This window comes from Larimichthys crocea, chromosome XVI (assembly GCF_000972845.2).
Source record: "Larimichthys crocea isolate SSNF chromosome XVI, L_crocea_2.0, whole genome shotgun sequence".
Lineage (NCBI taxonomy): Eukaryota > Metazoa > Chordata > Actinopteri > Sciaenidae > Larimichthys > Larimichthys crocea.
In genome coordinates this window covers 7,895,769-7,919,437 of record NC_040026.1, presented here as the reverse complement: position 1 = coordinate 7,919,437, position 23,669 = coordinate 7,895,769, and the positions used below count along the sequence as shown (strand labels likewise).

Genomic DNA, 23,669 nt, shown 5'->3' with positions numbered 1-23,669 from the left:
TTATTACTGACTGTTCCTATTCCCCATGTTTGTTTATGTGCATGCATAACCGATCTGGGGAAGAAAGCTTTCCACTGTTGGTATTCAGTGATGGTTTTATTCAATCAAATACTGTACAATCATAAATTGATGCTTGCTACAAGTAGTAAAAAACCCTTTCCCATGCAAAATAAATTAGTTTTACAGGATTATTTTTGAGTTGATAACATCAGGCAAAACTGGCTGATCCAAACAAAATTCTTTGCTTGTACAGCGAACAGTAAGTGCAGGACAAAAACGGTTAAGGCATTAAAATATACATAATACAGTACATAAACAGAAAACCTAACAACTCAGCAATGTCTAAATGTTGTCTTTACGCTAGACTTACAAACACAAAAATAATATACAATTAGGGTACAACCAAAAATAATATACAACGGCAGAAATAGAGATTATGCTTGTCGTTGTCGGCGGGGTTAACCTGTGTGGAGAAAACAATGCAGTAAATACATGAGTAGGATGGCTGAGAAAAATATAACAAACTGAAAATCATGTCAGTTTTTTTTTTTTTTTATCTCGGTCAGTCACCTTGATAGCCACTATTTCCAAGGAAGCCATTCAAATCATATTTGCCATTTTTTGCTCCTGAAAAGAAAGAAAAGAAACAATGCTGTTATGCACACGCTTTACTTCATATCTATCTATCTCATTTATATTCACCTACCTGGATTTTTATGTTCAACATGATAAATTTAAAGGAATAATTTTATATTTTGGGAAATACAAACATTCACATTCTTGCAGAGTTCCAAATCTGCTGGGTGATTTCTTTATTTTTCAGGGCTACGATAAACTAACCTGAAGGGGAGTTCTGGCATGCATTCATACATTTTATTTATATTAACTTATTTAGGTCATTACTCGAAATAACACGAGCAAACAGGAAATAAAATGTATGAATGCATGACTTAGGACTTCAGTATACAGTAAATGTAAACAATGTAAATCATGTGTAGTAATGTATTTAAAGGAAAAAAAGTTATGTTCTTATGAGGAGACAATCTTCCTTTTCGCACATCATACATGTTTACAACATGACACCTAAACGTCCTCACCCTGCCAGCTATATCCGGCTATCCTTAGATTGTGCAACCTTTAGTGAATTTTTTATCTAGATAATAAAATAGCAGTACTTTAACCTCCCCAGGACTTGCCTTGTTGGTGAAAATGCAGCTTGAGATGCTGCTGAATGTGTATCTGACGTGGCAGCTGTTGTTGAAGTGAGTCATCAGGTTGCTCAGGCGCCTCAAACACACCCCCTATTCCTGTAGCGGGTGCGGAGTCAAGGGTGAGGCTGGCAGTGCCCACAGGATCAGGCAGGTCTTCCACACCTGCACCAGGCGCCACATCAGGTGTAAAGGAGGACTCCACAGGCAGATAGGATGGGTCAGAGGGGTATGCAAGGGTGGAGCTGGGATTGGGAGCTGCAGGAAATGCAACAACTAGGGAGGGAGAGCAGAAAAGACAAACTGTATCACTGCAAACTATGATTTCAGTGTTATTGTCTAAATTCTGGGATGAAACATGTTCCTTGTTTTACCTTCTGGCTGCACTTGTCCATTTATATAGCCCACATTTTCTGAAAGTGACAGTGAAACATTGCTTGAATGCAGTGGAGCCACACACAAAAAACACAACCATGCAGAAATAAAGACTACCACATTAAACAGTTCCCTGACTCACCGTAGGATTTTCCAGCTGAATCCGGCTCAAGAGGCAGGGGCTCATAAGGTAAACCAGCTGTATCTAGGCAAAAAAATAGATGGATGTACAATTTATTTACACATTTCTAATCCAACTAGTCAGGTAATTAGAAGCAATAATGACAAAATACCATATTCTGCACCAGATCTGCCTTCAGATGCAGATTCAAGGGGCTGCGCCTGGTTATCTGTTGAGAGATTGACGTGAAACCATTTAGTGAACAGGATTAAATGCAGAGAGAGAATATGATTGTTATGAAAAGAACACATAAAATGATGGAATTTACCATATTTTCCAGAAGACTTTGCTTCACTCCCAAAACCAAGAGTTTGTGGTGCATAGGGAACGTCGCCACCAGCTTAGCAGTTGGCAAACACAAAGAGAAGTTAAACCCAATAAATGAACAAACGACAGTTAGAAGGTAGGTGTCATGTTTGCTGAATCTTACCGTATTTGCCTGTTAATTTTCCATTCTGTCCAAGTCCAACAGATTCAGACTGGTACTGTAGGCCAGACAGACCTGGAAGAAAAGTATGGTTACTTTTCCATGGACAAATCACTGAAAGAAATGTTCGACATTTTGGGAAATCATCCTTGGGTAATTTATCTTAGCATGAAGACAAATCACTGTTGCATTTGGCTCTGGGCTGAGGAATAACTTCCTGTCATGTCCACTGGTCTAGCACATGAATGACCCTCATAAAATGGTGATATGTCCTTTTTACACTTTGTTTCCTGTACAGACTAAACTAACAAGATATAACATGTTAATTCCTGCTATGTGGATTTGCTACCGGTGGACGGAGGGTAGCAGTTTCCAATATTTTATTAGCCTTCTTGCATAATAAATATGAAGCTACTATCAGCAACCAGCTAAACTTAACTTAGTATAGAGCAATTATCAAATAAAATGTGAAACTTTTTAGGTCATTACCATATTTGCCAGTAGTAAAATGTGAAACTTTTTAGGTCATTACCATATTTGCCAGTAGATTTGGCTTCAGGGCTCAGTCCAGCTGGTTGAGCTTCATGAGGCATTCTTCCATAACCTGCAGAAGAGAGGAAGACATAGAGAAAGAGGAAGGTTAAAGAGAAGAACTGTTTGTAAAAATCAAATCATAAACTACAGATAATAAAAGTTAATAATTCACCATATTTGCCAGGTATATTTCCATTACCGCCAAGACCAACAAGTTGCCCACCATTGGGGAACCCACCATATCCTGAGCAGAGATGGAGGGAAAACAGTTTATAATGATGACATGACCTCTCAAAATGGACCCTAAACAGAGTCTGCATTTCTAGAATGGCTGCTAAGACACAGCAAACGCTCACCATATGTTCCAGTTGCAGCATCCCTTCCCGTGCCTGCACCAAGACCACCTGCAAGTATTTTTAATTAATATCATCAACAGCTTTAGCTTGTAGTTCAGTGCATCAGTGTGTCAGGGTTAGATGGTTTGCTTTCCACTTTGGACAAACACACTTAAATGTTACTTGTGGTACTTCATATTACTTTGAAATGCAACATGCTGCTTGTTCTATGACTCACCATATTTTCCAGATGATTTGCCGTCACCATAGGGGCTTCCACCATAACGACCTAGATAGGTGAGACAAACAGTTGGGAAACATGGACTCATTAAACTGGCCACACGTGATTGTAATGATTCTTTGTGAGTTATAATGAGCCTTACAGTATAAGCAGAAACTTTGGTTATACATCCAATCAGCACACATAGATTACAAATAAATTAACTTACAGTTTTGATGAAGACTTACATACAGTGTCCACAAAAAACAGACTGAAAGCATTCAATAATAAGACACAGACATACCATAATGTCCTGCACCATTCGTCCCTGTACTGAGGGGTTGTCCACCAAACTGCAGCCCACCAATGCCTAAATCAGAGTGAGCAGCGAGTGAGAAGAGAATAATGTCGGTTGGCACCTGAGTGAGAAATAAACTCACTTCAACCAGTTTATGATTTCTATTTTAAATGGCACATGTTCTGCACATCGATGTGAGGCAGGATTTTATTAGCCAGAAACTCATAAAGCCATAAATGTTCAGTATAATTTACTTCCCATGCTACCTCACAGTGGAATGATACGATCGACAAGCACTCACCGTACTTGGCGTTTGTTTTCTCTGCGCCCATTCCAAGTGTCTGGCCACCAAAAGGCAAACCGCCCATTCCTGTAACATCGAAGACAGTTTTTGTTCTGGTGTGTTTGCATTTCACATTGTTTTGTCCTTTAAATATTTGTGTTAACCTTTAATTTAAGCACAAATACACAAACATTCTTTACACAATGTCCACATTTTGCAAAGTGTGAAACATATAGAACGATTTACAGCGTTTTGCAGAGATCTATGATAAAGAAGCACTTCCTGCAGTCTTATCTCAATAATCCTTTCCTCCTCATCAGCTCCATGTACAAGCCAGAACTCCAAAAGAGTCATTCCTGGAGTATTTTAGGACTTTGCTGGAAGTCAGGTTTTGTACAGAATAACAAAAAGAAAGATGAATAAGTAATCAAATAAATAAAAGAAGGTGAGTTTAGAAATTGATAGACTGGCTCAGACTGTATAACAGAAAGACAAAAAAGAAAAGAAGTGTTCAATTTGTATTTCAGGAAAGATCCTCACACTTCTTGTCTGAGTTACATCTACATCGGATTTTTTTAAGGCCTAGACAGCACATGATGTCCCTCAACCACTGAGCGTGGGTGGGCATGGCAGCTGCCCTTCATATTAGTAGTATTGCACAAAGGACAGGCGAAGGATAGTGTGCAGCATTCGATTGGAGTTAGACGCACATCATTTTCTCCAGTGGTGCCAAAAAAAGGGCAACTAACGGGGGTGGACTCTTGTCCTTTCTGTGTCATTCTTGAAATGCAGAATCAAACAATGATGGTTGGACAAGGAGTTTGGAAAGAATAGCACTTGAGAGAGAAAAACCATACAAACCAAAATGTTTTCTTATCTGCGCCAAGTGGTATTACAGATTTGAAAGACACAGTTCTACATACCACCATACTTGCTGCCCAATTTTGCATTTGGACCAAGGCCAGCAGACTGAGGCTCAAACTGGCTCACACCTACATGAGCACAAAGGAAATGTTTGTGTAATGCATCTGTTGACTTTTACACCTTGAGATGAATATGCTGCTAACATCTTCACAGTATTGAGACCAAGGCTGAAATCAGAATGATCATATTAGTGAAGTTAAAAGGCAAACACATTGATAGTCCAACAAACTGGCCCTGAAATATCAAGATGATTTCAACGAATTTTATGAGTTACTCCTTAGTTGCTGCTTTAGATGCACTAAAATAGACTGACATGATTTATTGCTGCCTAAGGCACGGAGCTCAAAATGTGCTCCATACCAGCATTTTAAATTTCAACCAATCCTATTTTAGTTTTTAATTTCTTACTTTGCCCCTTTTTCACATTTATGTCTGTTTTTGGACACAAAACACATTTCTGTAACCCAATATCAATGAGTGTTACTTTTCTGTTTTTTCACTAGAGATGATTCTGCTTACTGGTAAAATCTTACTGTTCACACATTTTAAAATCATATTTTTATACGATGACATTGTCTTACCATCTAAACCAACAGGAACGATCGGTGCGCCATTGTAGGGAGTCTGTTTGGCCCCACCTGCAGAATGAGCAGTAGGTTGGATGATGGTGGATTATTTTTGCTGTGTCACTATTTATGTCTGATATTTCACCCATGTGTTCCCTCACTTGCTCCCTGTCTCATACCTGATTTGCCATTGGCAGCAGGTACACCCTGGCCAAGACCTGAAAAAAACAGAAATGACATTCACATGAATGAAATTGTTACCAATGAGATTTTCTGAATAAAATGTCCTAATGATACTTACTTGCATAGTCAGGCTGTACAGCAGCACCATTTCCATACCCTGCAGAAAGGACATAAATCGTCACCAAACATAAACTAAAGTAGTAGGCTGAGCTAAATGGCTACAATAACACAGTGGCAACTGCAGGAATATATCATATAATTTATAGACTCAATGTGTTATATTGATTTATGAACTCTTTAATAAAGTTAGTGTAAACACTGAAGCCTACCTGATTTAGACTTTCCTGCCTCACCCAGACCTGTATTACCTGAAGAAAATGACAGAATTCAACTTTTGATGGTCTAAAATCAGAATTCACAAAGCTACTGTAGGCCTAACCTATCATCTTACATGTTGAATTAAAACACAATATTTAAAGCTTATCCTTTTGAAATGCACCTCCATATGAATTTCCATATCCAGCTCCAAGGTAAGCTCCTTGTCCGTAACCTGAGAGCATACAGAACAATTATTAAAGCACGTTCCACACTTCAAATTATTATGAATTATTCCTGATCCTTATGAAGATGAACAAAGAAAAAAAAAAAAGACTTACCAGGTTGCTGAGGTTTCCCTGCATAAGGATATCCAAATCCTGCACACATAAAACCAAATGTACTTTGAAAATCTAATGACATGTGAATGAAACTGAAAAAAAAAACACATACTTGTAACCCTGTAAATTATGTTTATGTTAATATTAAAGATTACCAGCTCCATATCCATTGATAAGTCCAGGGACAGGGTAGGCTCCTGCTCCATAACCTTTGAATAAACGGAACTTCATTAAGGCCTTTACCTTCACTTTTATAGTACAGTAAAACACAGTTATATAAATAAATAATTACCATCTCATTTCAATAGTTTCAGTGGCATTATTGGAGTATTATGAGTTTTACGTCATGGACTTCAGACGTTATACTCTCTCGTCTGTGTCAGTGCACATCATCAAAGTAAAGATGTTATGTGCCTAGATAAATGTGTGCTTTACTCAAAGGTCTCAGCAGTATGTTCTGAAACTAGTTGATGACAACAGAAGAAAACTGCTCAAACAATCAATTACCTGGTTTGTTTGCTTTAGCTCCGCCTCCGTTTGAATATCCTCCCGCACTGGCACCGTATCCTAAACAGTGACACAATATCACATTGCAGTCACTGCATTTATTCTTGCATTTTCATAATGATGAAATCTGCCGCAGGCTTCAATTATCATCTGCAAAATGCTCCACTGTGAACATGTCCTACACATGAAGTTTGAGAATGAAGATTTACCGTTTGGTTTACCACCATATCCGTTTGGAAGACCGGCTCCTGCTCCAAGACCTCAAAACAAATAAAACAATCATAAATAATATAAACAATAATTATTCTTGTATCTACGCAAAATACATTGTTATTTCATGAACGGAGTCTCTAGTGTACAATTACCTTTTGTGTTTGTGCCAGAGGATGCTCCAGCACCTCCATTACCATAACCTCCATAACCTTAAATGACAAAACAATGTGTACACTTAGTTTGACTTGCTGTGTTTAATATTCAAATCAAGGTAGTGATGAAGCTAATGTTACAAATCTACAATCAGTGGATAAAGTTTTTGCTTCCTTCAATTCAAAAAAACATTGTCGTGTAGTAAAAGTACAGATTCACATTTTTGTATGCTATTAGACCACTGAAACTATGCTAATCATTTTGTCACATGGTGGCTTAAAGGCCATACACATCAGCAGTATTCAAATAGAGTGCTCTTAGTTTACCAGGTCGTGGAATTTTCATCCATTGTCCATTTGGTACTCCCGACGGTCCACAGTCTAGCAAACCGATGAAAACATGCAAAAATCAAGATTTTAAAGCAAACAAACATAAATACACAACCAAACAATCAACCACCAAACACACGAGTTTGTGTTATTGATGTTCCTGAAACTTTGTGTTTGAATCTACTAACAAAAGCTGCTTTATATTTGGACTCTTCCAATCTGTTTGTACCTTTTTGGAAGATGAGTTCATCATGTTGGCATGCAAATATTTCATCAGTGTCAGTTTTGGAACCGAAGTACTGGATAAATAAAATTGTGAACTGATGATACGACATGAAAAGTTCATCTTGAGACAGGCCTTCAGCTCTCAGATGAGTTCATGTTCAAAGAAAAAAAAGACAAATGTTTACCAGGTTTGGCTGCTTTAGCTCCCTGTCCTTTGGAGATCGTAGCTCCTCCTGCACTCTCTGAAAATCAGAGGGACAAACTGACAGATCAAGACTTTGTTGAAAATGAGCCATGTACACACAACACAACATTGAATTTCATAGGAATAGAAGATCATATTCATCACAAGGACCACACGACAAGGTGACACACTGAACACTTCTATCTAGAAAAAGACAAATTGTGAATTGGTTAATTCTCAACCTGCTCCAAATGTTAAAAGGAATAGTTTGTCTTTCTGGGAAATACGCTGATTTGCTCTCTTGCTGAGATGGGAAGATCAACCACTCTCATATTTGTCAGGTGAATATGCAGCTACAGTCAGGAGACATTTATTTTAGCTTAGCATAAAAACTGTAAATGTGGGGGACATCTTACATGGATCGGCCCAAAGGCAACAAGAAAACAAAACTTTAAGTGTAAAAACGACAAAGTTGTGATGTGAGAGTGGTTTAATCTTATTGTCCAACTCTTAGCAAATAAGCCTATTTGCCAATTTGACAAAGTTGGGTGAGAGATTCAACATTAGAGATAAACACAAGTGAACACAAGTTAATGGTCATTTTATGACACGACTCTGAAGAGAGCATGCAACACACAAAACTACACAAAAATCTGTCTAGCTATGACAAATATAACCAGGAGCACTGGCTAGGATTCACTCCCCAGTTGACATTTAGCATTTCTCACTCTGTTTATGTCATTATGCCTCCATGATCAACCTTAATAGGTCTAGATAGTTTATTATATTGATAGTGAGAATGCATTTAAAAGTGTGACTGAATCCTAGCCATTAAAACAACACAAATCTTGCAGTGTAAGACACGTTGAGTGATCATGTCCACAATTCTGCAACAGACTTAAAGTTAGGACAAACACAGGACTGAGTCATCATCATCACCATGCAATACAACACTATTAGACACACCCAGATGAACATTTAGTTTACCAGTAGAACCAGTTTCTCCTGCAGGGACACCTTTGACCCCGAGCCTGTCAGGTCCTGCCTCAGGTTGACTTTTGATGTTAGCTTCTTCTGGTGCAACCTCAGGCACCCCTACAGACAGTGTTTCTTCAGGGGTGATGCTCCCCATACCTTTAGCTGCCACTGTTTCTGGAACAGCTTTGGTTTTCAGGGATTTGGTGCTCTCAGGGGCAGCATCCCCTTCACTGGTGCTGTCTACCCCAAAAAGAACATCTGCCTCTGCACCATTTTGCTCAGGCACAGTGCTTCCAGTCACATAACCTAGAGGTCATACATTTCATGAACATTTACATATATATACACACACAATACCCACATGACAAGCCTCCAAGTTAAATTTCTTTTTTCTCAGATTCAACATGTTTGTGCATGTACAAGTGCATTTACAGTACAAATTCAAGAGCAACATATCATATATTATATTATGCATTGAGAGGCCGAGTGATTGAAAACGGAATAGTTTGTATTCTTGATATTTTAAAGATTCAAACACTATGAAACTACGGCAGCAGGAAAAAAAAATCATAAAAACATTCATTTGAGCTTTATGTTTCAAGAGAACAGCACTTTTCTCTATTATGTTCCACATTAATGCTGTGGAAATTACCAAGACTTTATAATGGAAAGTTTGGCTTTTGTCGCCTTCAGCTGCAGACCACAGAGTCATTAGTGTGATATCTTACAATATCTGTTATCAAAAAATAAAACATGAATATGTAATACAGTGGTTACTTTCTCAGTGACACACAGCAAAGCAGCAAACAAACTTGAGAGATGTTTGCAAACATACAGTACACACTTCATTTTTACATTTCAATCAACAGTACAGTGACATTCTGCCACTTCATTTTAACGTTATAACAGTGCAAAACATGCTAAACAAAGCAATCTAGATACAGAGTATAACTACACTCACTAAGTGCATATGAAATGTGCATATGCTTTTCTGTATACTAATTTTAATTCTGTTGCTACAGTCGGTGAGATATGAACCCAGTATTATCTGATGTTTTCCATTGAAAACTAAGAATTTAATTCGACTAAAAGTTAAATGTGTCTGGCTATTTTTATTTTATTTTATTTAAAGCCATAAGACAGAGAAAATTATATAAAAAAAACCCCAATGAGAATTAAAACATGTTTTTTAAGTGTTGAATTGTCGCTAGCAACAAAGAGTTTGTATTTATCTGTTCTATGATTGGACACAAACATTATTTGTCTACTATGATATAAATACATACATGCAGCTCTGTCTAACAGAGCAGATCTTTTCTCTCACCTCATCAGGGGAGCGATCTTTTAAAGTAAGGACAATCAAACAGTGATTTTAAAGTTATTAATTGATTTGGTTGAAGACGACATGGTCAAACAAGTAAAGCTCCACTAGTGTTAAATAGTGGAACCAGTGATTAGACAAACTGCACAACACTGTACAGATTCAGGTTCAGGGTACTTGCCTTGAGGTAGAGCTGCTGCTGGCTCTGGTGCTGGGTTAACCTGGAGAACTCCTGATGCAGATCCAGATGTGGCTGCTCTTGAACCCATGGATGCTGGTTCTGGTGTGGGCTCCGGTGCAGGCTTTAGGGCTTTGCCTTGAGGAAGAGCTGGTGCTGGTTCTGGTGTAGCCTGGGGGATTAGTGGTGTCTGTTTGTAGCTTTTTCCTTGTGGCACAGGTGAAGGCAGCTTTTGATATTTCTCTTGCGTCACCATAACAAGGATACCACTGGTCGGCTCTGGGGCAGCAGGTGCTGCACCTCGAGTTGCTTGTTGAGGTGTAGCACCCTCCACTGGTGCTGCACTCGGCTGCTCAAGAGAGAGAACTCCTCCTTTAAGGCCCTTTCCATTGGACGCACCTGCACCCTTTCCATTCGGCATCATGCCGTAACCTAAGAAACAAAAATATGTGGGCGAAAATGTTAAATCAAAAAGCACAGAGAACATAACGACATATGAGAGATAAAGCTGACACAAACAAATACATGTACAGGAGCATTTACCAGTATTGGCCAAATGTCCGTTAGGTACACCAGCAGGACCACTGTAACCTATGAAACACATTTTCATAAAGAAACTTTTAAATCCTGTAATCATTATTCACAAAAATTGCATGTGTCATACGTATTTATGTATCATTCTTACCAGTGCTGAGTGTTTTAGCACCTTCACCAGGTGACACTGCTCCAACTCCTTTGGTAGTTTGAGGTTTTAAGCCTCTGTTTGGCCCTCCGTATCCTGCAGGCACTGTTAAAGGTAGGTATATATTGACCGTGACAATAGCCTCACAGGATTAACTTTGACACAAATTGGACTAATAATAAATAATATATTTGACATTAGAAAGTAGGAACTTATCAAGGTGTATACCTCCATATCCTCCTAGTGTGGCACCATTTCTAACTCCATTACCTTCAGAGAAAATAGAACAAGTAATGAGTAACGGTGCAAAAGATGTAAAGTGAAATACAATACATGTTGTTATCTATATTTCCTTTTTAGGCATGAATTCACGGTCATAATTAAATGAAAAACACATGTTACTGGGACAATTATTTAGTCGTATCTTAAGCCATGAATTTCCATCACACATAAAATCATCCAATCACAATACAGAAAATAAAGAGGCGTATTGCATTTCAGTGTTGTCCAGCAGAGGACAGTATAGACTAAAGGCAAAGCAGCACATAAAGACTTCATGAGGAGGGGGGAGAGCCTCTCCTCAGTGCCAAAAAGAAAAAAATCAGCTAACTCATAACAATTTTAATTTGGGCATTTCAAATCTTCCATATTCAATAGTAGTAACGTATGTATTACTGTATACAAGGTGCCTATTTTAACAGATTGGTACCATTGGGTTTGGCTCCATAACTTTTGGGAACACCAGCTCCAGCTCCGGCTGCAGCTCCATAACCTTGGGTAAAACATAACATTACATAAATATACCGTACCACTGAAACAGACCAGACACCTTTTATGCAAAATATGATTAGTTACCATTGGGTTTTGTTCCATATCCGTTGGGAACAGCTCCATTTCCATAACCTTGAGCTTAAACAAATCATGACAAAAACATTTATATTACATTTATACTTGTAACTGTGTTAATAACTCCATTTTGTGATGTTTGCAGGTATTACCTGGTTGGGGTCTCATTGCGCCTCCTCTGGTGGCTCCATATCCTGTAACCCATCCATCAAATTACTGAGATGAAATAAAACAATATTTTGAATCATAAATACAATTTGAACAAGACAGTCTTACCATTGGGTTTGGCACCGTACCCATTTCCGTAACCTAAAAAAAAAAAGTAAAGATGTTATGCTGACGACTTTTTAATTTCTTTACACAAAAAGATCCACTCTCTAATTTGAATTGAAGTCACATATTGTTTTTCTAGAAGACTAGAAATGTGCTATATTACAGCACAGTCCATTGACTATTACCATTGGCCATAGCTCACCTGGCTGAGAAGGTAATAATTGTGTCCACACATTTACCTGATTTTGCTGGTTTGTTGGCTCCACCACTTGGGTATCCATAACCTAATATTTAAACAAACAGCAAGAATAATTAACCACATTCTGTAAATGAGATAAAAAATAACAGATTTCCTGTATGTTTACTCACCATTCGGTAAGGCTCCATTTCCATTAGGGGCTCTGGCTCCAGCATAACCTTTTAATTTTACAACACATTATTTTAAATTTAGATCTTAACAGAGGCCTGTCAGTCTTTTTTTTTTATTAGATGTGATATATTGTATTGTGTATAATTTATAGATTTACCATTGGGTTTTGCACCTTGTCCATTGCTCACACCAGCTGCAGCACCATTGCCTGAAATTTTAAGAGTTGTCAGAACGGTTCAATGAACTGTGATAATTAAATTCAAGGATATATAATTGTCACAGTAAGAATACTACCTGGCTTTGGCCCCTTCATCCCTCCATTTCCATACCGAGATCCGAGACCCAAACCAGCACTACCATAACCACCATTGTAGCCTATAAATACAGTGTACATGTATAAATTCACACACCATAAGTTGTATATTAAACAATAAGTGATAGCAATGACTGACTCACCTCCCATGGGTTGAGCTCCATAACCATTACCACCATATGCTGGAAGAAGAAAGACATTACTGTTACTGGTGTATTCAGTGGAGGCTTCAGTAATGTGTCATGTCCTTCATTCACCTTGCATCCTTTGGTTTCTAGCAAGCTGAGGTACTCCCAGACCTCTGGAGGCTCCAATCCCTATGCCTGGACCATAAATCACAGAATCATGTATCAATGTTGTGTCAAAGTGAATATGATTACGGGGACAACAAGGTGGCAGAAGATGAGTTACCTGCCCCATAAGGTGGTCTGCCGTATCCTTTCATAGGTTTACTTCCAGCTCCGCCCTGTCCTGTTAAACACAGAGACATGCTGAGGTTGTAAAAACAGATGCAAAAATGTAAAAAGTTTCAGGCTGTCCAATGTAACCTCTTTCCATCTCTTACCATTTGGTCTTGCCCCATTGCCACTGGATGGACCAGCTGCAGCTCCTTGACCTAAAGAGTAGTTAATGTTAATGTCATAACGTGTACGATGTGATCACATTTACTTGTCTAAATAAAAAACTGTTTTAAAGTTTTGGTTTTTCAGAAATTACCATTGATTTTAGCTCCATTTCCATTAGAAACACCGGCTGCAGCACCATAGCCTAGTAAAAAGAGGAACTGAATGAATCTACACACAGAACAGTAGGTGCATATAAAGTTTACACATCAGGTACATCTTCAGATCTAAATTACCATTTCCTTTAGTTCCTTGTCCGGCATATGCACCAGCTTGTGCACCGTAGCCTGAAACAAAGACATTTAGATGTAACAGTGTTGTTGTTACTTAGTGTGTGTGTGTGTGTGTGTGTGTGTGTGTGTGTCCTGAATAAGAAGATGTGATTCATACCATTGCCTTTAATTTGTTGTCCATTGGTCGGGCCAGCTTGAGCACCATATCCTAAAAAGATCACAGCATGACTTCATTATAGTGAATATTTATGAAATAACTTGTACAACAGATGCAAACTACCATTAGATTTAGCTCCATTTCCACCGGGTAAAACTGCTGGATTTCCTCCTGGATTAGACACATTGCATACAGAGATTTAAGTCAAGTTAGTGAAAACAATGATTCTGACTTAAACATTTTATAAACAGCATATTCCACTTTGCTGCCGTCCATCTATTGTAACGTGTATGCTCACTGTCCAAACAAACTTCACTAACATGCTAAACACACAGGGGACATGAGGATATATTAATACTGTTGTATGTTGGGGTCGTTTAAAGTTTGTTTTAATAAAAACTTTTCACCATTCATGAAGGAAGAAAAACATTGTTAACATCCACTTTTTTTTATTTATAAAAGAGGAATTTAATTAATCCACACACAGCGCAGTACAGTCAGACCTCAAGATCAGTTTTAGGGTCCTTAACCTCAACAAAGAATAATTTCAGTTCAGTGATTGCTCACCATTGGGTTTGGCTCCATTCCCACCCAGAACACCAGCTGCTGCACCATAACCTGAAAAACAAAATTGAGAAATAAACATCAAGACTCTGCAGCATCACTGTAAAATGACCTCATTTCCGGCATTCATGTACTGTGCATACAGCAGCTTATCTGCCTTGATTGAAAATGATTGAAACTCTGGACTTACCATTCGTTCGGCCTCCGTTTCCATTTGGTGCTCCAGCAGCTGGAGCTCCGTAACCTGCAGGTTAAAGAGGCTGTGTGAGCATCTGCTGCATGCTTTCTTAAATGATCATTTTTAGTACCCAATGTTTTCATGACCCCAGCAGTAAGAGCTGTCAAATAAATACGGTATGTCAGTCTGAACTTGTATTTCTATGGTTTGGAAACTTTGAAACATTTCATCTTTCTGATCTATAAATCGCATCTAAATTACCATTTCCTTTTGTTCCTTGTCCGCCGTATCCACCAGCTTGTGCGCCGTAACCTGAAACACAAAGAATATTTAAATTGAACAGTGTAAATGTCAGTGATTTAAAGTTTAGCTTTTTCAGAAATTACCATTGATTTTAGCTCCATTTCCATTAGAAACACCGGCTGCAGCACCATAGCCTAGTAAACAGAGGAACTGAATGAATCTACACACAGAACAGTAGGTGCCTATAAAATTCACACATCAGGTACATCTTTACATCTTCAGATCTAAATTACCATTTCCTTTAGTTCCTTGTCCGCCATATACACCAGCTTGTGCACCGTAGCCTGAAACAAAGACATTTAGATGTAACAGTGTAGTTGTTACTTAGTATGTGTGTGTGTGTGTGTGTGTGTGTGTGTGTGTGTGTGTGTGTCCTCAATAAGAAGATGTGATTCATACCATTGCCTTTAATTTGTTGTCCATTGGTTGGACCAGCTTGAGCACCATAACCTGCAAGAAAGATCACTGACTATATTGATCAATGACTATATAGCATTACTATGATTCTGATCATTAAGTTAACTCAGAATTATTAATACAACAGATGTAAACCGGTGGAGAGATTAATGTAACATCTACCCTAATGGTAGATGTTACATTAATCTCATTAATCGCAGATATTACACTGAACTTACAAACATAAATCTTATATACATCTTGTACTTTTTGAAAGCTGAGCGATATTAGAGTAAAGTCAGGTCAACATAGTGACCTACCTTGTTGTTGGCCACCTTGTCCATTGTTTACACCAGCTGTTGCTCCATAGCCTTAAAAACAAGATGAGAAAACATAACCCAAAAATCTGTATCGTATCTCTTTAAGTGATAAATGGTATTTTGCTAAAATAGACTAAACTTACCTTTCACCCCTCCTCCATTAGCCACACCAGCAGCTGCTCCATAGCCTTAAAAAGATTCAATATATGGTGAGAAATAAATTGTAGTTAGAATAACCTCTAAATTTGATTGTATGGGAGATTATTTAAATGTTTTAAATTCTGTCATCACTCACCTACTCCTTTCGTGGGGTATCCACCGTATCCATTTTGTGCACCCATTGCCTGACCCACACCTTAGAAAGGAATGAATTAATAACAAAATATTTCCAGGGATGGGGGCCTGGAGAGATTTGCTGTTAATTTACCTTTTGATGGCATCAGCATTCTTCCTATACCTCCACCGTTCTGAGGTCTCCCTCCTAAAAAAAAAAAAGAGAGACCATAACAGCTTTGGCTTGTGTAGAAATCCCACATATGATCATCATCCCATTATGCTTTTATGTAAATATAAGGACAAAGATAATAAAGTGTGTCGATTGTGGTGGATTTACCGTTAGGCTGTGGCCCGTGTCCATTGGACACTCCGGAGGCAGCGCTGTAACCTAAAACACAGAACATTTCATTTAAAACTACTGTCAGGGTACTATTATTATATAGGACAGAAAAAGTTTGCAACATATTAATAAAAGGATATCGAAAAGGACATTTAAATAAAAAATTGTCCTTGAGTTCCTCAACCTAATAGTTATATTACCTAAACAGGATCTACAGTCATCACAAAATAATCCCACAAACAAACACTGATGAAGTCTGAAAATAGTTTTATAAGTCAAATGTTTATCATCTTGCTCAGAAAGATAAATCCATACAACAACATAGCTCCCATAAAAAAAAATATAATAACAAGCTTCTCAGATGTCTGATCATAGATGTATATAGATGCATTTATGCATGCATTAGATGATGCACATCTTTATATAGAATATCCTAAATGTAGTAACCCTAACCCTCAATGCCTATGATAAAGTGTTGAGTACTTAAGAGGCTGTGTATAGATATTCAGATGCATTTTTCTATTATTACAGTGATTGATGATTTACAAAAGTGGGACATGGCAAAAGCAGATGGACTGTAGGTATTTAAGATACCGACTCGCTGTTGTTTCAGAGCTTTGTGCTCGTCACTACTTACTAATGCATTTTTCTCCACAGAAGCCATGTGCCTTTTTTAAGTCCTATATGAAAGAATAGAAACACCCTGGAGGCCTGCCTGAGTTTGTTAAGGGACTGTACAAAAATGATTAGCAGGAAAGTATCAGCAGAGATGATGGTTATGTGTTTTTATTTTCTTGCTGAAGGAACTATAGTCTGACCTTAGGACCTTGGAGATTTATATTTTTCATAAATCTTATATTAATAAATCAATTATAATGTGCACAGTGGTGATTAGTGAAAATTATTACTTTCAAGTTTGAGTAGTTTGTCACATATAATCCTAATAAAATGTGTTTTTTAAGCTCCTGTATAATTGTAAAAACATAAGAATTATTACTTTGCTCTGCTTTTATTTCTGCATTGCCTTTAAAAAAAACCAAAGTACCAAAGCGGTTTTATTGTTTTAAATACTGGTGAGAAGGTGTTGTATTTTTTTTATAAGTCAGGGATAGGGTCTAAAGAATATGCTAATAAGACTCAGGAGGGGCCTTGCTTTTGTAAAAAGAGAAACATTAAGTTTAGACCTGCTCCATACCTCAATAATTTTCATACAAATTAAAATCATGCATTCCATATACACTTAGTCCAATCTCCTGGTGAGTCTAGTGAACATTTTTGGGAAGTACCCAGCCTTCAATCTACAGAAGTCAATGGAGTGACTGTGTACAAGCAGTAAAACTATTCTCTTTCCTTCTGACAGACAGATGTTAAATTTAGACTGCTGCTGCCACCAAAGTCAAGCTCCCTTTGATTTCACAAACCGAGAACATATAGTTGCTTCGCATCATCGCAAGAAAAGTTGGTAGAGGGTCGAGCGTCCGTAAGAGCTATGCAGCGAGCGTTGCTAAGATTTCAGTTTAACATGATCGTTTGAAATTTGACAGGCAAACCCGAGCACCTGAAAGACATTTGTCTCATCTCTTTTTCATCTCTTCAGGACTCTCAGCCGGTTGTTTTACTGCACGAGACTGGAGCATGTAGTTTCATGCAGAACCCTAACAATATACATAATATACAAATACACTGCATGTTTGCACGGTTTGTTCTGTTGAAACATACTCACATTTGTTAAGAGGGGAGTGTAATCATTTTCCTAATTCAACAGTTCTAGTATTTTAAAATCTTGTATAAATATGATCAATTATTAGAGTAGAGAATGAAACATCTTGGAAAGGGCCCTTCATTAAAAGAGTAATCTAGTACAGAAATGATGATAATGCGCTATTAATTTGGATGTTGTAGTTTAATATAACCTCTATAATATACTTCAGAAACACACAGTACTGCAGCTGGTGAATCAAAGATTTCTGCACTTTGATACTTCAATGACATTCTCAATTAAAGCGATGTCAGGGATGCATATTTTGTATATTTGTTGTTGTTTTTTCTGACATAATCCTGTAAAACATTTTGAAACATGGTATGTCAACACAGAGCCATCATTTAAGTCTTACTAGAACTACACTGACACAGAGAGCTCAGTGCCAGCTAACAGACAAAATAATTATCGTTGGCCGTATGTCAGCTCATAACTTGTGTTTCACCAGACATAACTGACCACAGTGACTACAGAGCATAAAGGATACACATTCCATCCCTGAAATACACTACAGAGCTGAATTTCCTCTTTAAATTGGCCAATTTGACTTAATTAACATGCTGACTTTAGTTTCTGAAACCATTTCCACAAGGCTCTGACTATCTTAAATTTACTGATTCATGGCTTCAGTCATGAAAGTAGTTCACATATTTAATTTACAAAATACATCCCACATAGGTTAATCTAATGTGAAACACCAAGATGATATAGTTTTTACATTATTGTCTATATTATAATAAGATGAGTACAGGTACTTGTCCTTTTCTTGAGTATTTTAATTTCATGGTACTTTTTACTCCATTACAATTAATTCACAGCTGTAGTTCCTAGATAGTTTACAAATTAAGCTTACCAACTGCATCTAAAATTACAGATGGAATGATTTGTCAGTTATTTAATTAAGTTGACTGCCAAAAAACTATTTTGATAACTGATTCATTGTGTTTTTTCTGACGATGTCATGGTTATAATCAACCTCAAAAGTAAAGATTGCTGCCATCCTTTGACATCATCTTTGATTTGTTCCACTTTTAAACTTTAAGTACATTTTCCTGACTACACATTTTCAATGCAATGATGTTCATTACATTTCATTCAGATTTTTTACAGTGCGATATTACTTAAAAATAAAGTCTCTGGAAACTTCGTCCGCCACTGATTATTTCAGATATGACTGTCTCCCAGCAGAGGCCTTCACCTGCATTCACTCACCTCCTGTGTGTGCCGTCTGCACAAGCCAAAGGATCACCACACTCTGAAGCAGTAGTTGTCCCATCATGTGGACCTAGAGGGGGGGAGAAAAAAAGCCCCGAATGTTTTAGACCCAGCAGGAGAATAAGGAGAGCAAAGCCGATGATCTGGAGTGGGTAACGTACCCTGATTGTGAGGGTCTAATATACACTCTGGTCTGAGGCGCCCCTCCTTCTGCTCATGGATGCTCCTGTTCTCCAGACCCTCCCCCACTTTATGGGGGAGACACCCAAGGTGTACACACACTAACTAAATAAATAATTGGCCACTTAAAGTACATTAACACTTAAGAGAGAGATAAAGAAGCAAAGAGAGGGAGTTCACCAGATTGGACATTGACTGATGAACTCTGGACAGTGCATCGCACAAGATGGATTCAGGGAAGACACAGTTGTCATGGTTTACATCGTTTATACAGACTATATAACGACTTTTTCAGGATTTCCTGACTCTACCTGACTCATGTTGGCTAATTCTAATACCATGCAAAGCTGCAAATCATAAATAAATGTGTTCCTCTGGAAACAGAGGGCACTTTATTACATTTACACAGTGTCCTTAGTTGCGTCAAATATTGCATGTAGAAGACGACAGAAGTCACTTACATAAAAACATCAAATACACCATAAAGCATAAAAATTGACCCTGAAGAGGGTCTGAACAGTGGAACCATGGAAACATATACTGTAGACATGCTAAGCTAAAAAAACACTTTCAGACATAAATCATTCAATGTTTGATTTTAAGAGCAGTTCTTGCTGGCACTTTGGATCTGAAGCAAGATTCAAAATTAATAGTATCCTGTGCAAATAGAGCTCAACATGCAACCTGTGCGGACTACATTCAGTTTTATTCGTGAATGGATTTATGACAGATATGACATCACTTCAACATGCAGAGAGGTGCCAGTTTTAAAGAGAGAGATGATGGAAACTGTGAGTGAGCTTCATCCTTTACTCATGCCTGTTTCAGTCTCCATGGTGCCAGCCTACACATACAGTTGGGTGAGTAAGAGTGGCCCCTTGTATATTTAAAGAAAAGCGAGTAAAAAAGAGAAAGATATCTCACCTTTCACATAGATTCCTCACTTTAAGTCCAAATCCTCTTCTTATGGGGTCAAGGAGAGGTTAATGTCTCACCCCGCAGCCCACCCAGACCTCTCACATACTTGGCTTCTCTACAAACACACACACCACGTCTGCTGCCGCTGACGAACCATCAGTCCAAATTTTCACCACCTGGTAACAAATGTGTCTTCTCTCTCTGATCCTTCAACTTCAAAATCTCATTTGGAATAAAATTAAGTTTCTGCAGGAACTGATGCAATAATTGTGGATGTTTGTGTTTACTTTGCTGATTTTACATGCATGTAAAGAGTCTTACCCCATAAATTACATCTGGCAATTTTTAGCCATGCTACCAGCGTTGGAGGATTGTTGGTTCACCACACGGATGTCTAAACATAACTGGATACAGCTTCGGAGATGGGGCTCAGTGGCGCATGAAGTCAAAGTTATTTCCCATATAGCAAGCACACTACAGACTTGTGTGCAAGCCGAGCAATTAATTCCAGATTAGCCCTACTCTTAACTTGCATGTGGATAACGTGATCGGACCAAATTGATCAAATTCTCATAGTGAAACTAATTGTTTTACAAAAATATATATCCAAAGTTTCACAGTCGCTTCTTTCACAATGTAAGAAAAAGTCTTTCTGGGCCAGCCAGTGTGCATCACTTGACTGACACCATTACATGTTTGGTCACTATGTCAAACTGGCCTCAAAGCTAGAAGGGTGCACTTCCAAGGGTCCACCATCGTTAGTCCAGATTTAAATATCTCAATTTAAATACAAACCGGATGGATTTAAGGTCAAGTGTTCGGATTTTGTGGTACCTAGTGGGGTAGCTTATTGGAACTCCCTCACTTGACCCTCTGCCTTCTTAGCGAGAAGGAGAAATTAGTGTCCATTCTGGGCTACTGTAGAAACTTGGACTATTAGAAGAGGACCTGCAGCATCTGGATATGAGGCTCGTTCTAATGTAACAAAAACATCAATATTTTCAGCCACCTAGATGTTAGACACTGGAACAGACATTCTTGATCCCCAGAAGAAGAATCCTGACAAATTGTATGCTCTCCATGAAACATGAATGAATGTCCCCTGTGACAGTCCAATCAGGCTCAGCTGAACTTTGCGTTTAGTGCTACTTAGTACATTTTCAAAAGGTAACACGTAAAACTAAGGTGGCGTTCATTATAAGTGTGGTACCTGCTAAACATCAACATGTTAGGCCTGTCATTATGCCAGTACAGCCCCACAAAGCTGTTAGCACAGATTGTTTAAATGCCCGGTTTAAAAGACGTCCCTGTCCGGGAACAGCTTTTATAGGTGCGTGCTGTGGCTGACAGCTGTGCTGACTGGAAAATGTACTGTCTGTACTAAACAGTCGAGGGGTGGAGAGGTCATTATGCTTGAAAGCCACACGCAATTTATATATTTACTTATAAATCTTTAGAGAACACACAATAAAACACATTGATATCCTAGACAGACCTCCCACACAGTAGCATTCACATGTCGTCATGATGGTTTTCAGAAATCTTGAAGACAAATAATTACAGGCATGGTCTGACAGTTTCTTTTAACTCCTGACTGGCATGTGTTGCCTTGTGCACATGTACTTTTAGTATAAAACCAAAACTAACTTATTTTAAACACACAGATAGCATGAATTGATATACGACAATAGTGTATTAGTCACTGTCCCCGGCTAATGCTGAAGCTGGCTTTACTGCACTTCTAGCAGGATTTGGTTTAAGGCGGTGGTCAGGATGTTAGTGTGTCGCTCTGTTTACCAGAAAAAAAACATGGGCTCAAGACCATAGTGCAACCACTGTTCGACAAGGATTCTCTGACTCCACATAACCGTGTCTGCAGTGTGTATTCCTGCCCAGATGTGTGCAGCTGTTAGAAGCAGGCTGGCCAGTCAGCCAACGGGGCTCTGACTCAGTGTCTGGTTGACAGCCAGCGGACTCAAACAAACCCAGACTGACAGCTGTGAGCGCAGTGAGAGGTCTGAGCAACCTCTCTGTGAAGAACTCTCACGTGAAGTCAATATTTTGTTCTGTTTTTACACTCTAAGAGAAAAATATCAAATTTATATAAATATTTGTATAGATTAGACAGTCCATGGTTTGTCTGTGTGCACTTGATACAGGGTCTGTTTTTGTTGTATAATACCATGAACAGGGATATTAAAACAGGCCTTCTCTGTGAATTATAAATGTAAACTGAGAGCGCTCCTGGGACAGATGCTCTACAAGAATGCAGTAGCAGACATAACAGAGGGTTTAACAAACACACACATACAGAGTCAGGGGAGCCATAATTTATAGATCTCAAATGCACCATGTAAGGACTTCAGACTCCTTGAGCATATTGAAACGTCTTGATATTGCACCATTATACAGTATCCTTGCTATGTTAAGCAATAAACACCACTAAAGGTTTCATCTATCTTGCTCTCCAAGACAGTGCATGTTCATGGCTTAAATCGTTTCTCTTACCAACAATAACTTATTTTCACACAGACATCCTTTAGTCCTGGTCCCACATTCTAAAGCAATAAGAAAATATTAAATGTCTGCCAACACTAAGATTTTATAGAGTCTTTATGTAGTCTGGTCTCTGACAAACCAAAACACATTAAAAAGGAGAAAGATGTTACAGTAGTAAAGAGAAATAGAGGCCTCATGTAGGGGCATATTACATTACAAAGTGCTGACAGAGCGCTGAAGTCATGCTTATAGTATCAGCTGTTAGAATCTCAGACAAGACAATAACTATGCAGTATTTATGATGAGGCCGCCTTGAGCTGGCTTCATGCTGAAGTTTATTTTCTGTCTTCTTCCCCACAGACGCCTCGTGTTTTAGTTTTTTTTAAACCATCTCATTAGCTTTAACTTCCCTTGTGTTTTTACCAGTCCCTCATCTCAGCAGCCGAGTTGTGGCTTGGTACAGAAATGTGTGTTATGGACTCTTAAACCAGTCTAGAGTCACATCATGCCCTGCTGCCAGTTTCTGCCTTCAGGAATGTCACACACCGGTGTTTCAAGTAAGCTTATTAGTTTACTTCAAACACAACTCCCTTCAAAAAAAAAAAAAAAAAAAAAAAAAAACCACCCTGAAAATCATAGATTTGTTACCACCTATGCAACTTTGTTTTATTGACAGGTCTCACTGATGAATAAAATAAAATCACTGTATTATTTATCTAAACTAATTGTTTTTCTGACCTTATTAAAAGCTATGGTGTAAGTACGTAAGTATTAAAGTTGTCATCATTTAAGTATTACAGAGTGGCCCTCTGACACTTCATATAAAAATTATATGCAATTCTTATAAAATTAGTAAAAGTAAATGAAGTGTTTTGGCTTTTAAAGAACATTAGGGTGGAGCAGAGACCGCTGCACCACCCAAACGAGACTCGATGTCCAGGACTTC

General features: G+C 38.2%; 1 protein-coding gene across 7 annotated transcripts; it reads right to left on the bottom strand.

Moving 5' to 3' along the window:
* Window positions 1–38: 38 nt before the first annotated feature.
* Window positions 39–19,260, bottom strand: cmn (calymmin). 7 transcript variants are annotated; one of them, XM_027289608.1, is made up of 59 exons: window positions 19,124–19,260; window positions 16,150–16,200; window positions 15,964–16,017; window positions 15,832–15,891; window positions 15,680–15,724; window positions 15,537–15,587; window positions 15,220–15,270; window positions 15,054–15,104; window positions 14,904–14,954; window positions 14,779–14,829; window positions 14,530–14,583; window positions 14,343–14,393; window positions 13,899–13,946; window positions 13,776–13,826; window positions 13,622–13,672; window positions 13,480–13,530; window positions 13,328–13,378; window positions 13,174–13,233; window positions 13,020–13,085; window positions 12,906–12,944; window positions 12,744–12,824; window positions 12,607–12,657; window positions 12,449–12,496; window positions 12,319–12,363; window positions 12,083–12,115; window positions 11,959–12,000; window positions 11,816–11,869; window positions 11,670–11,732; window positions 11,189–11,230; window positions 10,964–11,065; window positions 10,822–10,869; window positions 10,282–10,710; window positions 7,803–7,859; window positions 7,390–7,443; window positions 7,063–7,119; window positions 6,907–6,957; window positions 6,698–6,757; window positions 6,346–6,399; window positions 6,191–6,229; window positions 6,034–6,084; window positions 5,864–5,902; window positions 5,653–5,691; window positions 5,531–5,569; window positions 5,367–5,423; window positions 4,785–4,853; window positions 3,880–3,948; window positions 3,585–3,650; window positions 3,299–3,349; window positions 3,082–3,129; window positions 2,964–2,969; window positions 2,724–2,795; window positions 2,195–2,266; window positions 2,033–2,104; window positions 1,877–1,933; window positions 1,726–1,788; window positions 1,583–1,621; window positions 1,197–1,484; window positions 571–627; window positions 39–463 (listed from the first exon to the last, which is right to left on the bottom strand). In XM_027289608.1, exons 1-59 carry the CDS (start codon window positions 19,188–19,190, stop codon window positions 459–461), a joined length of 3,723 nt encoding a protein of 1,240 aa, XP_027145409.1. In that variant the 5' UTR covers window positions 19,191–19,260; the 3' UTR covers window positions 39–458. The 7 variants fall into 7 exon arrangements, with proteins under 7 accessions (XP_027145409.1, XP_027145410.1, XP_027145406.1 ...); XM_027289605.1 differs by having other exon boundaries at window positions 40–463; window positions 2,898–2,969; XM_027289606.1 differs by having other exon boundaries at window positions 40–463; window positions 2,898–2,969; window positions 10,985–11,065.
* Between the last annotated feature and the right edge of the window lie 4,409 nt (window positions 19,261–23,669).

Bases quoted from the DNA above. Each gene is read 5' to 3' on its own strand.
- cmn (XM_027289605.1), bottom strand. From the start codon at position 19,190: ATGATGGGACAACTACTGCTTCAGAGTGTGGTGATCCTTTGGCTTGTG. The intron at 13,531-13,621 runs GTAATTTAGATC...TCTTTTTACTAG, and splicing joins ACAAGGAACTAAAGGAAATG to GCTATGGTGCTGCAGCCGGT. The intron at 13,379-13,479 runs GTAATTTCTGAA...ACTACTCTTTAG, and splicing joins AAATGGAGCTAAAATCAATG to GTCAAGGAGCTGCAGCTGGT.